We start from the raw sequence: 20117 nt of genomic DNA on the forward strand, positions 1-20117 counted from the left end.
GCCTGCCCCAGCGGCGCAAGAGATGCTCCACCTCCCGATGAATGCACCGTTTTCTTTTTGTAACAAAAAAACCCACATCATATTTTCATTACTATATTAATAAGAATAATTTTGCAAATATTATTTCCGTCTGTGCCATAGATGGTCATGGCTCGTCCATAACTGATGTTCTCATGCGTGGCTTCCCCTTTAAGAATAGTCAATTGGGAGTCATTCAGGAAATAGAGGGGACCAACGTGGGCGTGCTTTAATGTGGCAAAAGAACAATATAAGAATAAATAAATAAATAAATAAATAAATAAATAAATAAATAAATAAATAAATAAATAAATATAGAAATATAGAAATATAGAAATAGAAGATTTCAACAAAAAAAGTTTTGATCACTTTGCATAATGACAAAAACTTACCTGCACAGAAAGTTTCTTTTATTTCTGTGCAATGTGCTCATCCTGGGAAGAAAAAAATATCCCGCTCCCTGTGAAATGTTGTTCAATGGGAAAGAATGCTATTTAAATAAGCAACGACACTTTTGTCACGTATTTCTGTCATTTAGCAGAAACCTTGAATCTCTACAACCAACACACAAAACAGGCCCAGGTACCACAATGCACAGGCCACCTCTATTGAACATTTGTTTGAAATGTGCTTTCTATTCCAGCTCTTCAACAGTCCCATTTTTGGAGCTCATTCTGGTCAAAGTCAAGAGGGAGTAACTTGATGACACAGCTACCAACGACTTGTATTTTTTTTTCTTCTGTTTAACAATATAGTATTTGGAGCTGATAGAAATAAATTAGTTTGCTTGCCAGCTTTGAAAGACTAGTGAGGTTGTGATACAGACATCAAATTGCCCTCAGAAAAAGTCAACCCACCACGACAGGGTCAATTGTACAGTGCGCATACACTTTGAAGATCAAACTTTTTATCTTGCCATCAGTGACTACCACAAAAAACTTTCAGATGGATTTCCATTAATACATGTAACAGCAGTCCATCCAAATAAACTCCCGCATTTTCCATGCATCCTTTTGGTACATTCCATCAAGCCAAATGAAAGTGGCTCCATATGTATTACCCACTACCAGTTACCCCTTCCAATGCTCTCTGTTTCATTTCCTGATGATGAGTCACAGCCTGCATGGTCCCTTAAGCCTCAAAGCAGTGAGAAGTTTTCATGTAAACAATATGCAGACGTAGTAGTTTACCTCTGTAGCCACAGCTGGCTGCAAGAAGAAATGAATTGTTATGCTTTGCCCGTTATGTCTTCGTAGATTCTCTGGTATCCAGGACATGATAATGCCCATTTGTGTTTTCATAACAGACAATATCCTCAAAAGTTGAATCGTGACAATTGCTTTTCATGGTTGTTGTCAAATCAATTTTTGAGGATATTGTTTGCTATGAAAGCATTCTGTTGCAAAATGATGAAATGCGTCTTTCACATCAAAACAAAAAATGATTGTCCTTACTGTGCAGACTGACTGTAGTAATTCACTCTATAAAACTTAAAACAGTTTGCAAGCACTGACCACAGCATTTTCTTCATGGTCCTACTGCCTACTATCGAACGCAATCCACATACAAAGAGAATATATTCAGAAGAAAACCAGTTGTGGAGACATTTAGTTGTTCCATTAATAGGGATGCACAAAGCCAATCTCAAAGAGCCAGTATACACATGTGCCTTATGATTACTTTGTCTTTGGGTTACAAAGTTGTCACGAAGCAATACAGTTGTACAAAGTCACTAAGTGAGAGCAGACATTTCCAAGGAGCACACAAAAGGAGCTGTTGCATAGCATTTCATCAGAAAAAAATCCCACAGTGACCACAGCTTGGCCCTCTCCTCACTCTCTGAAAATACATATTGCACGCAGATGGCTTTGCATAAATCTGTTAATTAATACAAAATTAAGGAAGGGCTCCTGTGTTCCTCCTCACAAATGTAAATCAAAATTTGCAATGGATTCTTCCAGCTATATGGGAACAGGTTTGGGAAGGGATGCTAGTTTCTGTCCCAGGATGACTGTAACTCACGCATAAAAAAAAAAAGTCAGTCCATCTAGGCATGATTTGGTGAGTTTGGTCGAGAAGAGAATCACTTGCCTCAACCCTCTTTAACGCTTTTGGAGAGAATTGCCTTTAGAAAACAATCCCGGAAGAGTGAAATCTTGTATCGTCTCTAATTGAAGAAAACTCCACATTTGTGTCCAAATACTTTAGTTCATAAAACGTGATTCCATTGTCATTTTGCAGGGGTTCTTCTATTGACCACTAGATGATGCCAAATTACGAATAATCACAAAAGTGGTTGTGTGACATGTATGTTTTTGTTTCATTTATTTTTAATTTCGCCTTAAAATGCTTAAATCTTTGATATGAGGCTTGTAAGTTTCGTGAGTGAGGTTAAATGTAACGTTTCTCTAAACTATACGCCAAATCTTCTTTTTTTTGGTCCCCAAAACTCATTTTTCGTGGCCAACATTGTATCTGTCTCTTCATAGACGCACATGTCCCTCCAGGATGGAATCATATAGTTCCTCAGTGACCGGCTCATAACACCCAACAAGGCTGTTGAGAAAATAGATCTTTTCTGTGGAGTTTTGTAATTTGTACGCTTCCTTCTGTAGCCGCATCTTCTGAAACTTGAAGGTGCCTATAATGGTCGAGCATTAAAACAAGTTTGTGAGCTTTTTTTCCCCCCAAAAAGTGTATTGTATTATTTGGGTTTCCACTGGCGACTCACCTGTGGTGTCCACAGCTGGCATAAGTCGAAGGAAGACCGGACGAGCGTAAGGGGCAAGAGCTTTTTGGACAGAGGACAAGAAGCCATCAAGATCAAACTGTCCTTCTGCATGTGCTATTGCTGCCATACAAGCCTTTCCTTCCACACCTGTATACACACATTCACAAGTTGTGACAAGAAAGCTACCTAAACCAGCACCTGGAAAATATGACCTGGAAAATAAAAAAAAATAAAGTGATGCATAAAGTTGCAGTTAAAATAAAGTCTCTATCATATATGGTTTTACAGTGAAGAAGGGACAGCAGGTATTGCTCAGTAATTCCTTCTTCAGTTGCATAAATCTCATGATGCATTATTGTTGGATTTGTTCCCATATGTCTTTGCATTGTGATATTATGATCACGCCACTCCACCTGGCACGCAAACTCCATAGACGGCAACATCGGTATGTCCCAGCAGGCCACTGAGGACTCCCTCCACCTCTGTGGTGGAAACGTTCTCCCCTCGCCAGCGAAACGTGTCGCCGCAGCGGTCCCTGAAGAATATGTAGCCATAATTATCCATCACCAGTATGTCACCTGAAAGAAAACAAGAAGACACAATTATTACAAATAGAAAAGAAAGAAAAATCAAGATTTAAAGAAAACTAGAGGACATGATTCTTACAAACAATAAAGAAAGAGAAAAAAAACAATATTTGATGGTTGTCTTTTCTTTCAAAAACAAATCAGAGTCTAAGTTTTTTTTTTTTTAATTGTGGACTCATTGCTACACGTCTTGTGTGTTCTATGTAACTAGTTCTTGGCTTCTCATGTCTGGTTTAGCCCTCCAGGTGCCATCGTGTCGTGAACACAGACAAGCCGCGTGCTCACGTCTTGAAATAAAAATAGAAAATAAAATAGAAATCACGGTGACAAAACACTTATGAATATAATAGCTGATTAGGGGTTGGCTGAACCCATACTGGATAATTGCGTAATTCCAAGTGTAGTTGTTTAGTTCCAAACAGCTTTCCTTTGTGGTTACTAGTATAAAAAGGTCCTTAAAAGCATGCTTGGATACCTTTGGTGCGGGCAAACTTGAGAGCCTTGACCTTTGACACCATCAATAAAACTTTTTAAAAAACCTTTGGGACAAACTAAAATAAATATTGGCCATCAGCCAACACCAATGATTTTTGAGGAATGTCACAGATCTCATTTGCTATTGGGGAAATATCTCTATATCTTATAAGATGCTGATCTATATCCCACAGTTGTGGGAAACATGTTATCACATGTTATCTGTTACCGTATGCTGTGAATCATCCTCACTTGTCTCTAGACGCGTCAGACACGTAATTTATGTGACTCAACAAATGAAAAACTGCATCATGCCTGAGACATAGGCCGAGTCCCCCGTTTTGAAGACATTGCGTGCTATTTTCTGATTGGTGGAATCCCGGTCAGCATAGCCATCGAATCTCCTGAGTGGGTCCTTCTCATTGATGCAGCCCACTAACATCCCTGGTTCACCTAGGCTCAGATGGACAAAAGATGAGAGAACTTGATGTTTTCAAGCTAATCACAGTATGTTTTTGCCTGCACATAGCGTGGTCATGTTTTCAAGGTTACCAGGTTGACAAGGTATACAGAGTCCCTGCGTATCTCTGAGCAATTCCCTGCTGTCTTCCTTCATCCTGACCAGTCTGATGGGGTAAAAGTTTGGCAGGATACGACTGTGGAAGCCACATGCGCCCACCTGAACAAGAAAACAATATTAATAACAAGGCATATGTTAGGAGAGGCAAAGAGGGTGAAATTCACAGAAGTTGACCTTTCCGTCAATGTTGATGAGGCTGCAGTTGCACTCTGTGGCTCCATAAAATTCCCCAATACGTTTTATTCTGAATCTCCGAACAAACTCCTCCCACACCGATGGACGGAGGCCGTTACCAATGGCGACACGGACCCGGTGATGCTCCTCAGATGAGTGAATGGGCTGGGCTAATAAGTATCGACAAATCTCTCCGATATATTGGATTACCTGCATGTACAGTACAAGAGTTGAACCTCCATTAAAATGAAGACATTTTCTGCAAACAATGAGATCATGTACTCACTGTGCAGTTGTGCTTAACACAATCATCCCAGAATCTGCTGGCTGAAAACTTACTTCTGATGACAACCGTCATACCAAAGAGCAAACATTGACCCGCACCCATAATAGTTCCTGCAAGCCCACAAATTGAACTGTTTCACTATTGTGAATGACAATTATTTCAAACTACAGTTCAACGACCTTCTTTATTATGTATGGAAAGTATATTTTGGCCATTGTCTCATACAAGAATAGATTGTGCATATAAAAAGCCCAGCAAGTAATGTCCAAAATGGACTAACCTGCAGAGTGGTAGAGAGGAAGACAGTTGTAGATGACATCATCACATTGTAAACCAAAAGCATGAAAGCCAAACGCAGCAATGCGGTAATACCTAAGAAAAATATTTATTGCAAGCTTAATCAGAAACCTTTGCAAAAAAAATAACATTTCTTGTAAGTATGATATGGTGATATGCAGATAAATATTTTTGGGATTCACAGGAATCACGACGCATTGAAATTGTTAGTTTACATGTGTTTACGATATTACTCAATGTTCATCCAGCTCACTAGGGGTGAGCTGAAGCTTGTCTCAGCTAACATTGGGCAAGAGACAGAGTAAACTCTGGGCTGGTCACCAACCAATCACAAGGCACATTTAGACAAACAACCAACGCTGCTAACTTTGAGGCATTTTTGATAAGCACGACCACAGTGGCCTTCAACATTCAAGCACGAGAACAGCTCCAGGACACATTTCTGTCAACTCTGATGTCTATACTCACCGACTATGCACCACCACGGCTGCTTTTGGCATTCCTGTCGTACCAGAGGTGTAAATGTAGAAAAGTCTGTCTGCAAGCCATGGAAGGGAAGAGAAGGAAATACAAGTGAGCCCACCATAAACCTTGAATATGTTTTCAAAATTCAAACCTTTTCATCAGTAAATCTTGCAATCAGTTTATTCGGTGTTCTATAACTCGCTTCATCTCATCAAGACATTTTGGACAACAGTGTGCTTCGGTGTGGAAGTATGGGGGAGCCCTCACCTCAATCCCATCAAACATCTGGGCCCCCTCTTTTAGGTGACCTGACAGATGTTCGAGAGAAAAATCCCACAAGCATTTTTCAACTCCAGATATTCCTATCAGAAGAGTGGAAGCTATTACAACTTTAAAAGGGGGAGCAATCTAACTCTTCTGAAACCTTTGTGCAGTGTACAAGTAGACCTCCCCCATCATTCCTTTACAAGTGTGCCTCACTGTCAATATACCCCAAATGTTTCTGACAGGGTATGCAGGACTTGCAAGACTTGACAAGTATTAAGCTTGGAATGCTGTGAAGGAGGGGGGGAAGGGTCCAAATAAACATTAAATACATATATTCATAATACATAATATCCATAATACATATACATACAGATAATAAATCATATGAAAATGTAGATGAACATGAACAAGAAATGACAAAAAAAATTTGAAGTTCTTGTGACAAATTGCTCTGGTGCGTGTGTGTGTGTGTGTGCGTGCGTGCGTGCGTGTGTGTGTGTGTGTGTTTGAGTGCATACGTGCGTCCATGCATGTGTGTGTGCATGTTTGCTATGCGTGCAAAAACTTGCTTTCGAAAATGAAGGTGTTGCAATTCCAACTTTGCGACATTTATGATATGTAACAGCAAGATACAGCAATGCAATTGTTCCCTTAACTTGACACTCACTCACTCACTCACTCACTCACTCACTCACTCACTCACTCACTCACTCACTCACTCACTCACTCACTCACTCACTCACTCACTCACTCACTCACTCACTCACTCAGGTACACTGTAAAAGACTCACCATTGAATGTCTTGTTGAGTGTGTAGCTGGGTGGGTGCTTGTGTGAACGTGCCAGCACTTCATCCAGATCTACAGCCTTGAGACAACGGATTTCCTCATCTGCTTTTTCACCGGTGCAAAACAATACCATGTTGCAATGCAGTGAGCTTCGCACTGCAAAAATAGCTGAAACAAAACCCAAACCACAGCATGAGGTACACCTGCACCTCAGATTCAAGATAAGTTCTGTTAGACATTTCCATTGGTAGCATAACTTATGTATCCTCTACTTTCCCACCTTCAGTTAGCTCACTTCCAAACACCAACGCACGGGCCCGGGACACACTAACACAGTGCTGCAGTGATTTCAGTCGCAGGTTGTAGTTGATGAAAGCAGCCTCCACTCCCACCATAGCTAGACCTAACCACAGCGCCACCAATAACAGACGACTTTCCATGTACAATGCCACGACGTCCCCCTCCGCCCATCCTCGTGCCAATGCCCAGTGAGCAACAGCGTGGCACTGCTCCTGCAGGTCCTTAAAAGTCCAGACCTGGAAATAACCAAATGAGGGTTAAGTACACCCAAGACCTATTGACAGTCAATCCCAGGCAACATGCAGTTGCCCGGAGAAAGCTCATAAGTCATATGAGGCTCAATTATAACTGTGATCATGAAAAAGATGGCAGCCACCAATCTGATTGGCAGACGATGCAGACACAAACACTCATCTTTGTTGATAGACCGTATAAACAAGGAATTTGAAACATAAATGTCAGAGTGCTCACCTCTCCTGTGGGCTCATGGATGAGCGCTGGTTTGTCCGGGTGTTTTGCGACCGTCTTGGCAAACAAGGTGGGAATTGTTCTCCTTTTTCTGGCGTTTTGGTACATTGCAAACTTCACTCGCAGTATAACAATCAGGCATCTATCAGGAAATGATAAAGAAGGAATGTGAGCAAAGTGGACTGCAGGAGGGGAATGGATTAGAAGGAAGAAAATGATTATGATTAGAGTACATTACAGGACGTCTCTTTTGAAGGTGTGTAGCGCCACATGGACAAACTTCCAAGGGGCGCGACAGGCTATGAAGATTCCAAGCACAGCCAATATGGTTACGAGACATGACGAGGGCAACGACAATAGAGCTCCCGACATAGTGAGACATCCAATGACGACACTGACAGGATGCATGGTGGCATCTGTTATGACACAATACACAATACAAACAGCGCACACACAACTTACGATGCGGTGAAAGGTGCTCACCTGCAGTGCAAGGAGTGACCAAACGACTCGGAAGTTTTCCAGACAGATGTTTGCAGCTCAATTGTGTCAAGTAAAATGTCTGATGAGCACACCGAGAGAAGAGCAGGTTGGAGCAATGAGCCCTACGTCATTGCAGCTCTGCCCTCAGTGTGATTCACCATGTCAGTCATTCCCATTTGGCAATTTTGGAATATGGATACGGTAGCTAACATGAGACTTTGAAAGTAGTGATGAAAGTCAAACAATCATCCAACACATATTTTGTATTATTGAGAGAAAGTTTAAAATATTCATTATTATTAATTATTAATATTATTACACTCCCGAAACTGTCAGCTCAGGAATGTTCACTATCACTCTGGCATATGTCATGCATGCTTTCATTTGTGTGATGTGGTTCCCTGTGGCGTTTGCAACAAATATTTTACTGCAGCAGCGGGTACACCCTGCTGTTAATATCTTGATGATATTATTATTGCTCAAACACTGAAAAGAGTTCTCGAAACAGCGCGTTATATCCCGCAGATCGTCTAAAGCAAAAGAGGAGAGTCCAGTTGCAATGAGGTACACGCTTCAAGTAGAAATTTTAATAAAGTATCCGGTGCCTATTCTTTTTTTTAAGATAGCAGTACCAAAACAACAATGTAGAAAAATAGGTTTATATACATCATAGTTAATCGCCATAATCTTACATTCAACAGGTGCAAGAAAACACAAAGCTATACATGAATAAAAAGTGGTCACAAAAAAAGTAGCCAAACATCAAACTACAGAGCAGTTGTCAAATACACCAAGACAGGTGAAATGTGAATGTAAACAAAAATACAGGCCGACTCTTCTTTTAACTGACATAAATTACGATAACTTCACATCAAGTAAAATGTTCGAAAAGATGGGATACTTTTCAAGTCATAAAGCATGTTCAATGAAGACCAAATGTGCTGAAATTGTTGAAGGTTCGTATTGCTCCCTAACTTGAATCCTTACAGTAACCATGAAGCAAAGCAGTGAGCAGCAATAACGACATGACAATGTGGAATTTAATCCCGCAAATAATTTCAATAACAGGAAGCTGCACAGTCATCAAACTGGTGGGTCGGAGTTGGGTATCAAATCTTTTTGGAAAAAGGTCCAATCAACCAGTGTCATAAAGTCAAATGCAAACCTTAATAGAGTCTTCTAAGTGATTCAATAGCTATTTTATTTGACAATTGTATCTTTATAGTACTCTGTCTTGGTTCTTCTGTATTTCATCACATTGAAGGCCCACATGAGGTTTGCATGAACCTGACTTGGGGCAGATCATGAGTTACGTTCAATATTAGTCATTTGTTTTCTCTCCCATAAAACGAAACCCATACAGTGAAATACAGTGCATGAAAGCTCTCCAAATGGCTTTAAATATTTGACTTGGGAAATGTCCATCCATAACTCCATCATGTCTTTTCTAAGCGGAACTAAAGCCAAACAATTCAAAGAGGATACAGCTTATATAACGAGACAGATACGTTCAAGATGATGCAACAGAAAGCAACTTTCCACGTTGTTCTTCATAACCACTATTAAACTCGGGCCTACTTCATGGCTGTTGAGGCCATAATTCAATATTTAAAAACATGACCATGATTGATAGAAATTGTAATGACATGATGCAACTTTTCACTCTGTCGAAAGAATAACGCGTCGTCTTTTCTGTTCACGTGAAACACAAGCTTTGTCGTAAGGACCTGAAAGCATCGTGTGGTTGCCTTGGCTCATGGGTATTAAACAAAATAAAAGTTGATTTTGAGGATTTCAAATCTAATAATAGCTTCATTTCTTTTGTTGGGTTGACTACAGAGTACAATTCAAATGTGGGATTCTCCGGTGTTCTGTCCACTCCGAGAACCCTAAAAGAATAGAGACAAAAAATATTAGTGTTGAGTGTGTCTGTGCGTGTGTGTGTGTTGGGAGCGGCGGAGTCGTCAGTAGAGGTGACATGATTCTTACTTGTGACTGGCTATTGGATGGATTTGTACTGCTGAAGTCAGAGTATCTTTTCTTTGGCGTGCAGATACAGGAGAAAAAGGTGTAGTACTCCTCTCTAACCTGCAGAAAGCAACAATGAGGAAACGTCATTACCAGATTAACTGTATGTACAGTCTTGTATAATGTCAAGCAAAAAAAAAATATATATTATCGCTCAATTTTCTGTGATTAGACATGAATCATTTTTTAAAAGTTTTCTATAATAGTTGAATAGAATTGTTGTGATTTTCTGACTGACTGGCTAAGGCTACATATGTACTGTATACAGTAGATTATGAAGTCTACCTGTTTAGATAGGAGGCAGTGCATGATGAAGACAAGTGCTCCCTGTAGGCTGTTTAAAATGGTGAATATGTATTCGACTGCTGTGTTCCCCTCACGAAACAGGAAGGCTCCAAACACCCACAGAAGTCCCAGAATGCACATCTGAGCAATGGCGGTCACTGTGAAAGTTCTGCAGAGGAAATCAGATAGTTGGCATAAATGCAAATGCAACACTATCTGATGAATTGCTCCATTTTGTCCAAAAAAAAAAAAAGGAGCACTATTGAAAGCATTGGTAGAGAAGGTTGCGCACTGCTTTACTGCTTGTTGAAAGATTCAAATGAATGATAGTGGAAAACAGATTGAGCTCTTTGTAGCAGGCTGGCTAGTTACTAATTTGCATACATCAAAAAGAGACCAGATGTAAATGTCAAAGAAAATAAAACCCTACTTTACAACTGTAATCAATCTTGACTGGCAAATACAGGAATTACGCAAATTATTTCCACTAATTAACCATTTGGTCGGGCTTTGTATGATAATAAAAGAAACTCTGTTTTTTCATTATACATATCTGTTTTCAAAGATTGGTTGATCTGATGAATGTTTTGTTTGTGGAATATGAGTTAAGCAGCAAAATTCATCAGGTTTTTTTAAGAGATGGCCATTTTGCCACTTGCTGTTGACTGAAAACAATATCACAGTTGCCAGGTCTCAGGTCGCAATCAATCACGGCTGGAGCTGAGCTGTGATGGACATTTATTTTTCCCAAGAGCTATGTTCCAAAATAGCTAGATCAGAACAAGGCTACAAGGGTGTCCCAACTATGAGTGTGCCCAAAGTATCACATGAATTAATTGTGACCTTGTCAGTCATGACCTCTGTCACTGTTGTTCTTCTTTGGACATGGTGGTTTTGGCAGAAAAGAGGGACAAAAAGGAAAAATAAAATACCCATTTGAAGTCCAGACGGACTTGGCCAGTCCTTTGCTTTTTTGGGGGGTTGCTGTTTCATTTAAAAGTTGAATTTTGTATTTCTGTTATCGTTGTGAGATGTCAAAATCGTTTTGTAACATTTAAGTGATATAAATGTGCAAAAAAAAAAATCAGTAATCAGGGTGGGGGGGGGGGGGGGGTTATAAAAGACGTTGAGCGCACTGACTTTAATTTGTTGAGCTTGGACAGATCCGGGTTAAGGCTGCTGAACTTCTGGGCCAGCTTCCAGACGGTGACGATGAAGAAGAAAACATTGAGGAAGATGACGACGCACACAGGGCCGTAGAAGCTCCAGATGAGGCCGTCTTTGAGGGACAGCCAACAGCTGCAGTGAAGATATGGGAATGACACTTTGAAGTAAAAGCAGAGCTCGCTGCGCACTTTACGTTTGATCCTTTTCCAAATACACTTACTGCTCCTCTGTTCCATATCCTTTGGGTCTAATGATGGCAGTTAGAATGACAACAACCAAAGGTGCCCCGTAGCCGAAGAGGAATAAGTAGAGGGGCCGAATAGTGGCATTGAAAACCAGGACCACCATGCGATACAGCTGCACCCCCTCAAGCAACATCCATGCAAACACTCCCAGGAAGAAAAGATGGAGCATGGCAGCAATAAACCTGCAGCCTCCCTGTAATGCAATATAAACACATGAGGAACGGAAGTTGCATGGAGAGCAGATGAACCAAATGATTCCTGCTGTGTTTATAAGAGCTGAGCTAACCTTATAAAGACAGCGCTTTGAATTGGTTGCTGTTGTTATATCCAATTAGAAACACAAGATGGGACCAGAAAGTCTCTCATGTTTTTTATTAGATTATATTTATCATGTAAAACTGTCAAGTCATAATCACTGTTTCAAAATGCGACAAAAGGTTTCTTTAGAAGAGTTTCAAACTCATCCTTTATAAATGATAATTAATTTATTTGTGGTTCTCATTTACTTTTTGTATTCAGTACAATTTATTGGATTATTATTTTAGTCCCCAATCCAGGCAAATAAATACATGTTTACTCTTTCGGAATAAAACGTCTGCCTCGTTTTTTATAAACTTGTAGGCATCCTATGTTACTTTATTTTAATGTTGTTGATATGGAGGTACTTTGGTTTGATGACATCTGGTGTTAAAATTGAGAGAAACCACTCCATGATAGCAATTACCAGATAACTATAATTATAGGGAATGACATTAGTACAATCTGATTGAACCACTCAGAAATTGCTGGTATTGTAATGACATAACTCAAAAATCAGTCCATTGAATTATCTACTTGTCTTAAATTCAAATTAAAGTCAATTTTAATAAAGGGGCAAGAGCATCATGAACGTCATACGATCCTCTAATGTCGCACCGAGATGAGTTGTTATGTTAATAGCTGACTTCTGCTATGTAGTATATAAACAATGAAGGCAGCCTCTTCACAAATTCATCAAGCTGAGGGCCCCGTCAGATGATTATTTCCTTCCATGGAAACAATGTTTCGATCCGCTCGGGCAAACATACCTCGGGTTTTGTTTGAGAAATGCCGACCAGGAAGATGAGATCAGCGACGAAGAGGCAGATACAAAGATGCAAGTGGATGGTTGTACGTGTCCCATGTATGGAGCGGCAGAACTTGAATGTCAGGATGCAAACACTCAGACACAGCAGGGAGAGGATCAGTCCGATCTTTGTTATCAACTGGATGGCAAAGGATTGCTGGAGGGGAAATTCCGACAGTGAGAAATCATTTCAAAACATCGAATTATTATAGACAGGGTTCCTTGAGACTGGGTATACAAATAAACTTGGCTTGACTTGACTTAGACTTCCTTGAGCTTTAGACAAAAGTTTTGAGACCACCAGGTGGTGCATGTATGTATATTTATAGGGTGGCTTTCTTGTTTCTTACATCGACGGGATAGTGCGCCATCAGCACGGCGAAACTGCTGAGATGTTCACATCGGCAAACTGTGTGCGTGGCATTGGATTTCTGTTGATAGCAACCATCTGTGGCCCAAGCACCTCTGTCGTTCCAGTAAGCACAGATGTAGCTTGCCTCCGATTTGTTCTAAACCACACGAGCAAAACCAGAAGATCTTTCACTTTCACTTTACCGCATCGCACAGCTCGTGATTGCAGTGATTAAAGCAGGGCTGGTTTGCCAATTTCTGCCAGACACTCAAGAGGGTCTGGGTTTGAAACTCAAGTTCTGGTCTAAATAGTACAAACCTGGAGATGTTTGAGTGTGAGGATGACCGGGTGGCTCAGGTTTTGGGTGGATGGGTTCGACACCACAACAGACATAACCCGGGAGAAGATTTCGAAAGTCGGTTCAACGCCATCTTTTTCAAATCCTTGGAGCTTGTCAAAGGAGCGGTTAACAGATCTTTCCAGGTTATGGTAGCTCAACAAGGCAGCCATAGCAAAGCCTAGAAGAAAACACAAGCAAAATAAATATGGATGAGCATTTATTTATTAATCTGAACAATTACCTCAAACGCAGAACACTAGGAAGCAATTTATGCAATGTTCTTCGGCATTTTGGAAAAACAACCATCATGATTTCTCAGTGACTGAAATTATGTTTCTTACTTTTTTGCTCCAGTTCGTATGTATGCGAGTCACATGGTTATATTATTATTGCATTTGGATGCAAATGAACGACATTAAAAGGACATTAACATCCATCTATTGTTGTCCATAGCACTTGTCTTTAGGACGGCAGGGAAGCTGAAGTCAGCCTACTTTGGGTGAGTGGCGGGCTAAACCTTGGCGACATTAATCATTCGCGGGGCGCATTTCAAAACAAGTAATAACACATTTTCTAATATGGGTCTTCAAAACAAAGCATAGAAAGACATACTGTAATTTGAGTACTAACCGCCAAAACTTTTGACAATAAACTTTTGCGAGATGACGCACAAGCCAAAGAAACAGTGTTGCTGTTTAATGAGAACTGGATAAAGACGAGGCTACAGGAATTCATTTTTTGGAGTTACTGTGCCCTCAATGGAAATAAGTAGTGTGCCATGACCTTTTGTTTTTACTACTAACAATTTGGTCTTGGCGGAAATCTGTTGTGGTGATTTTTTTTTTTCTTGTAAGAAATAGTAAGGAAAGTATACCAGGATATGTTCCTGTTCCAGCCGCCGTTGTCCAGTCGGTGTCAAGCGCAGAGTTTTCAGTCCCCAGATGAATCAATCCAGTGGGCGGGGATGTTCCCCTCTGTACAGCGATCTCCACAGCTACTCAAACAAACAGTTCTCTCAAAGCCCGTAGCCCACCTGTGGTGTTATATCACACTGGCGAACTTACCCGTCTCATTGGAGCCCATGGAGGCGCGGTTGTCTCGGAGTTGTGGGCCAATGAGCCTGATGGAGTTTTCCATTGTACTTAGCAGCCCATACACGTCTTCACTCGAATCCATATGGATTGATGATAAGACGGTCTCTGACGCGGTTAAAAGTCTCTATGCACGTTGAGAGACAAAAATAATAACTGAGCGTGTGTTTTTCGAGAGTGTGTCGACATGTGTTTGCTTTGCTGACCTCCAGTAGCGCATCTCCATTGGCCTTACTTCCATTGCTCAGATTTGGGTTGGAGAGAGCCATGCAGCTGTTTCTCATGATGGATAGCAGATCTGCCAAGCCACTGTAATGCTGTGAGAGGACACAATAATTATGCTATTCAACTTTCAACATACCCACTTGAATTTAGACATAAAATAACATCAGGGGTCCAGTGTGTAGAACGTCCCCCCCCCCCCCTTTAAATATTCCATCTAAATGATCTGTGCGGTTACGTGCAATGCGCTTGTGCATTTTGGGGATTGATATTGTTTTTGGGATTGTTTTCCTTTCTTTCCAACAGATGTGCTATTTACCAAAATGTACCTAAACTTTACTGAAAATAAGCCAATGATTTACCTGCACAGCTGCACTTCCGGAATCAAAGGTTTTGCAATCCAGTTCTGGAGGAGGAAAGTATAAAGTTTCAATGGGAGCACATAGATTATGAAATATTAAGAAGATACAAACACTCACTTGAGCATGGAGTCCTTTTATTTCCATAATTTGTGTATCCTTTTGCACACTTGCACCAGTAACTTCCATTTAGATTTTTACAACTTCCTTTACTTCCACAGAGGTCTTCTTTTCGATTCTCAGATATTTTGCATTCATCGATGTCTGATGGGAAGAGACACAGACGGGTCAATTCAACATCTACGTGTGCAAACTGAATACCACCCACTCTGCTGACCATTACAATTGTGTGCTTCTCTTTCTTTTTCTATCATAATGAAGAAGGTAAAATAAGATGTTTGTGTAGCTTAGCTAAAAAAAAAAAAAAAAATCTGAGCTTCCTCCATCTTGGATCAAAGACATGCTCAAGGTATTTTAAATCATCGTGTCTAATTGAGTGAATTGAGTGATTTTCTATTTATTTCTGTGTGGTCATGAAACTACTGCTGTCACACAAAAGGTGAACCGGTAATCACCTATGCAGTCTCTGTTGCTGATGTTGATGTAACCAGATTGGCAGACACAGCCAAAGCCCCCAATCAAGTTGATGCAGTCAGCCATGGGACCACAACTATTGGACTCACACTCATTGTCGTCTAATAAAGAAGTGCAAAAAGGGACGTGAGTGAGATCAAACAAATCACCGTGTTAGCCGAAACGGGTTCGCTCACCTTCACATTGTCCATCAAACTCGGTGAAGTTTGTGTTTCTGTTAATATTGTGGAAACCAGGCAGGCACTGACAATAGTAGCTGCCATTTGTGTTGAAGCACTGTGTGTGCGCGCCGCATAATCCTGGAGTTTCCTCACACTCATCCACATCTGGACATTTCCAAGAAAGTTAGAGAAGAGTTAATTGTGTATTATTGTTGTCGCATTTTTACTTTTCTTGCAAAAAAAAAAAAAAACTATGAACTACCATTTGTATGCATCAAAGGTCCCTTCAAACATTTCTTCTTAAGATAAATGTTTTAACATGGCAGTGACAAGACAGCTCTTATCCTTCAAGAGAGATTTTATATTTTCTATCCTACACTGGACATACGATGATATTAGTAACCTTAGGTAAAGAGATATTGAGGAGTTTTGGAACCAAGTAGAGTCAGGTTTCTTACCAACACATTGGTTTCCTTCCTTGTTCATGCCACTGTCACACTGAGGCATGCACTTCTTCAATGTACACATGAAACCTGGAGACAAACCATGAGAACTGTTAATTTTCAGAGTAGATTGATGGTGAGGTGAGGCAGACATTCTAACTACTACTATCAACCAATGCTGCCCAAGGAAAAACAAAAATGAGGGAAAAAAAGTTGTTGGCTTCAAGATTAGTGTGAGACCAACAATGCAGTTCTATTGCTCTTCCTTTCCTCTTTTATGCTATTAAATAACTTTAGAGGTGTGAAAATGATCCTCTGCTGTGTCATTTTACTTCTGAACTGGTTGTGACCATAGTTGCTCCCATGTGAGAGAGAAGAGCTTTTATTAGCGCCACAGACAACACCCCACAATATGCAGTACCTCATGCGAACACTATTCCGTTTTGTTCGGCTTCAATGTACATAGAAAACTGGACTCGAAAGTTCAGTTTGAAAAAAAATTCGGTATGTACACATTGAAAACAAAAGAAAGAAAACGGTGCTTAAAACTAAAGAGTCCAATACCAGGCTCGACTGCGCCAATAGTGTCACAAGAGACTGTCAAATCCAAATTTGTAATTGCGGGGTTCTCTTTTTGACTGAAAGTGGAAACATATTGTGTCTCATTGTCATTCACGTGACTGACAGTTATCATGTGTCTTCACCCACGAGTGGACTTTTCTTGTGAAACTACTTGCATAAAGTGTGTAATGTCCTGTTCCTCTTCGACACCTAAGCAGTTTTATTCAAAATAATTTCACCCTCGCTTCCCCAATAATGTGCAATATGCTTACAAACAAACTTGGATATTATGGAGGAAAAACCTAATGATGTAATGGTGAATTTGAGAATTGTAATTATGGCATCTGTTTTTTGTTATTTAGTATGCCTGCAACCATGACGACCTCCCCCCGCCACTCAGACACTCGATTAGCCACACAACAGGCATGTAACACAGAATATATTTGTTGCACAAACAGCTCCCTCCCCTCATTTACAATGAGCCCCCTGTTTGTGGCAGGGCTGGAGCCACACAGTGCCCCCGTGAAGATAAAACCAGACCGAATTTGATAGTAAGGGTGCCAAACAGCGTGACAGCCTCCGAGTAGATGACTAAAAAACACAAGGGCTGAAAACTAGCAAAATGTGACTTAGCTGCAGCTGATTCACCAATCAGAACAGTATATGGATTAACATGACCTAGATAGTCTTCACACTTCCTATTTTATTGGACTAAAGTTCTGTTTCACTTGCAACCACACCGTGTCAATAGTTCACGACCTGTCACCTCAATGCGTATGACTGTATGACTTCATAATCATAAGACCCATTTTTACTAATAAATGGTCATGTGATTTATGGCAATCCTCAGTCACAGCTGATCAAACCACACCTGTTGTTCCTCCGACACATAATTGCTTCTTTTTTTCTTGAATTTTACAAAATATCATCAATCGAAAATATGAGTAAACTTCTGGGTTAAAAGAATTTTAGGTCTTGTGTCTGATCCATGTGAAAGTATTTGGCTATATAAGACAGCACAGACAGACACACTTCCACTTTTTCAAATGAAAGACATAGCAAAATACAAGTGACAAAAGGATTACCTAATATTCCCATGACGGTGTTGTGGTTATTATCCAAACATTGATGTCGTACTTTCAGAAAAGAAAACATTTATTGTTTGAAACAAGGGAAATCTGCTTATACTATCGAATGATCAGTAAAAAAAATAAAATAAATGTGTGTGTGTGTGTGGGGGGGGGGGGCGCCCCATGTCGCAGACCAGAACTTGCCCCAAGCTTTGAGTTTGACATTTGTGACCTATGAGCATGATTACACGATGCTATAAATTGACAGGGTGCTTTTGAAAATAAATTATTTCACCTACTCTAAATTGTAATCGAGGATTTTCCAAAGATAAAACCAAATAAAAAATATGATTATTTTGAGTTATTTCTAACGCAACATATTTTGCTCGGGTATAAATGAATTCAGCTTTAACTTGTTTTTTTACGCATGTACATCATATGGACAAGCAGTGAGTGAGAGACAGGAAAGAGAGGCTATTTTTGCTGTTACAAAAATAAAGTGGCCAAACCCTCAATTCCTAACCAGTTGGAAATTATGGCTATTATTGTGCTCTTGTAGCGGAAAATATATATTGAGCAGTCAGCATATAGCACATCAGTGTTTGTGCTAGACTGATTTGAGGAAACAACTTGTTGACTTTGTGAAACTCATGAGAAGTGCGGTACATAAAGAGAATATAATAAAGTATATTCATCCAATTAAAAAAAATCTGATTATAAGGTCAAATGAAATAATTACATATCCTGTCTTCACAACCACATAATAGAAAAGCCATTTTTCACCATGAGGAGTTTGTATTTAGACTATCATTAGTTCAACAGTGTGTTTTATACGGTGGTACAAAAATCTACAGCATCATTCTGACAAAACTTTTAAATAGTGGAGTTACATATTAGTGGACACATCTCAGTATGATGCAACAATATGGCAACTGTTATCAAGGCTATTTTCAGATACTATATAAAGATGTTAGAAAAAAGTCATCAAAATTTACTGTATGTATTGATTTCAGATTCCATCAAAACATCTTCTTACAAGGTCTTAGTCTTAGTCTTACAAGGTGTGACACTTTGTCATGGCAGTGAGCAAATTAACACGTGATGGTCTGGGCATAAATGAACCATTGACTAGATTAAATGCAAATAGTTGTTCAGAATATGCGTGTCGGCAAAGGCATCCTAACAACTAATCCTGTTGAGCTTTTGTTTTTTCCTTTTCATTTCTTCACACTGTTAAACAGTCACACACAGAACAATTATGAATGACTTACCAAGAAAAAGCAAAAGCTCTTTTCCTCCGCCCATGTCCAAACAATAAACCTGCAAACTTTGTGATGAGAAATAACTCAAGTCCTTACAGAAGGTTCACAGGAATTTAAAGCGCTTAGACTCCACAAAAGAGTTGACACAAAGAGAAACTCCGGAGACTAGTGTGTGAGTGTGTTTGTGTGTGCATGAGAACCACCAGCAGCTTTTTCCCTCTCAATCTGAACACGCCTCCTCCGGGCCTCCCCCAGCCCTTCTTCTCTCCCCTTTCACACACAGTCTCTCCCTCGTCACTCTTTCCCTTTCTCTCCACCTTTTCCACACAAGCATCGTATCACGTTGCCTGCTGAATCCGCCTTTGTGTCTTCCACTGCCTACACACATGTTTTGTGTGCTCTATTTCAGGACCTCTCATTTCTGGGACGCATAGACAGGAGGAGGCTAGTTGAGTCTGAGGAGGATGATGACTCACTCTAAACAGCTGCTTCGTGACTTCCCAGTAAAAGCAATCTTATGGCCCTACCCAAGATCCCATCCTCCATCTCCGCCTCCTTGTCCCTGAACATTGGACTTTTCACCAGTCCCAATTAAGGGCCTGTTTGTTTTTCCAGCTCCCACACAAGAAGCAGAAAGCAAATAAAACACTGTGAGAGCAAGCACTAATGCGTACTTTAAAAAGTATGTGATATTAAATCAGAATAGGTTTAAAGTTAGTGGGAGGAGTTTTCAATATTGTTTCACCGTATTGTGGATTTTCAACTGTTGTGCTTTTCCCTCTAGAATTCATTGTACTGGATTCTGCCTCGCTCATGAACCTCCATTACCTCCTGCTTGTCGCTTGTGTAATTTCTTTGTTGATTTTTCTTTTGTTTTGCCATCATTGTGGCTTACCCCTGACTCATTTCTTCAC

The 20117-nt window shown here is 40.2% G+C and overlaps 2 protein-coding genes across 3 annotated transcripts; both read right to left on the reverse strand.

Annotated features, from left to right (window-relative positions):
• Nucleotides 1–955: 955 nt before the first annotated feature.
• On the reverse strand, nt 956–7843 carry LOC147056808 (long-chain fatty acid transport protein 1-like). 2 transcript variants are annotated; one of them, XM_085911794.1, is made up of 13 exons: nt 7674–7843; nt 7439–7577; nt 6948–7203; nt 6671–6835; nt 5616–5685; nt 5131–5222; nt 4851–4960; nt 4565–4774; nt 4363–4489; nt 4126–4263; nt 3163–3327; nt 2750–2896; nt 956–2659 (listed from the first exon to the last, which is right to left on the reverse strand). In XM_085911794.1, the coding sequence occupies exons 1-13, from the start codon at nt 7841–7843 to the stop codon at nt 2502–2504; spliced, it is 1947 nt and encodes a 648-aa protein (XP_085767920.1). In that variant the 3' UTR covers nt 956–2501. The 2 variants fall into 2 exon arrangements, with proteins under 2 accessions (XP_085767920.1, XP_085767921.1); XM_085911795.1 differs by having other exon boundaries at nt 7669–7776.
• Nucleotides 7844–8478: 635 nt separating this feature from the next.
• adgre5b.1 (adhesion G protein-coupled receptor E5b, duplicate 1) lies at nt 8479–19695 on the reverse strand. The gene is made up of 17 exons (XM_085912910.1): nt 19213–19695; nt 16326–16400; nt 15883–16032; nt 15688–15807; nt 15233–15376; nt 15116–15159; nt 14738–14848; nt 14505–14658; nt 14315–14434; nt 13419–13618; nt 13099–13257; nt 12711–12905; nt 11619–11836; nt 11372–11530; nt 10232–10400; nt 9908–10006; nt 8479–9807 (listed from the first exon to the last, which is right to left on the reverse strand). The coding sequence occupies exons 1-17, from the start codon at nt 19244–19246 to the stop codon at nt 9766–9768; spliced, it is 2193 nt and encodes a 730-aa protein (XP_085769036.1). The 5' UTR covers nt 19247–19695; the 3' UTR covers nt 8479–9765.
• Between the last annotated feature and the right edge of the window lie 422 nt (nt 19696–20117).

This window comes from Syngnathus leptorhynchus, chromosome 5, assembly GCF_054491065.1.
Source record: "Syngnathus leptorhynchus isolate UIUO chromosome 5, UIUO_Slep, whole genome shotgun sequence".
NCBI lineage: Eukaryota > Metazoa > Chordata > Actinopteri > Syngnathiformes > Syngnathidae > Syngnathus > Syngnathus leptorhynchus.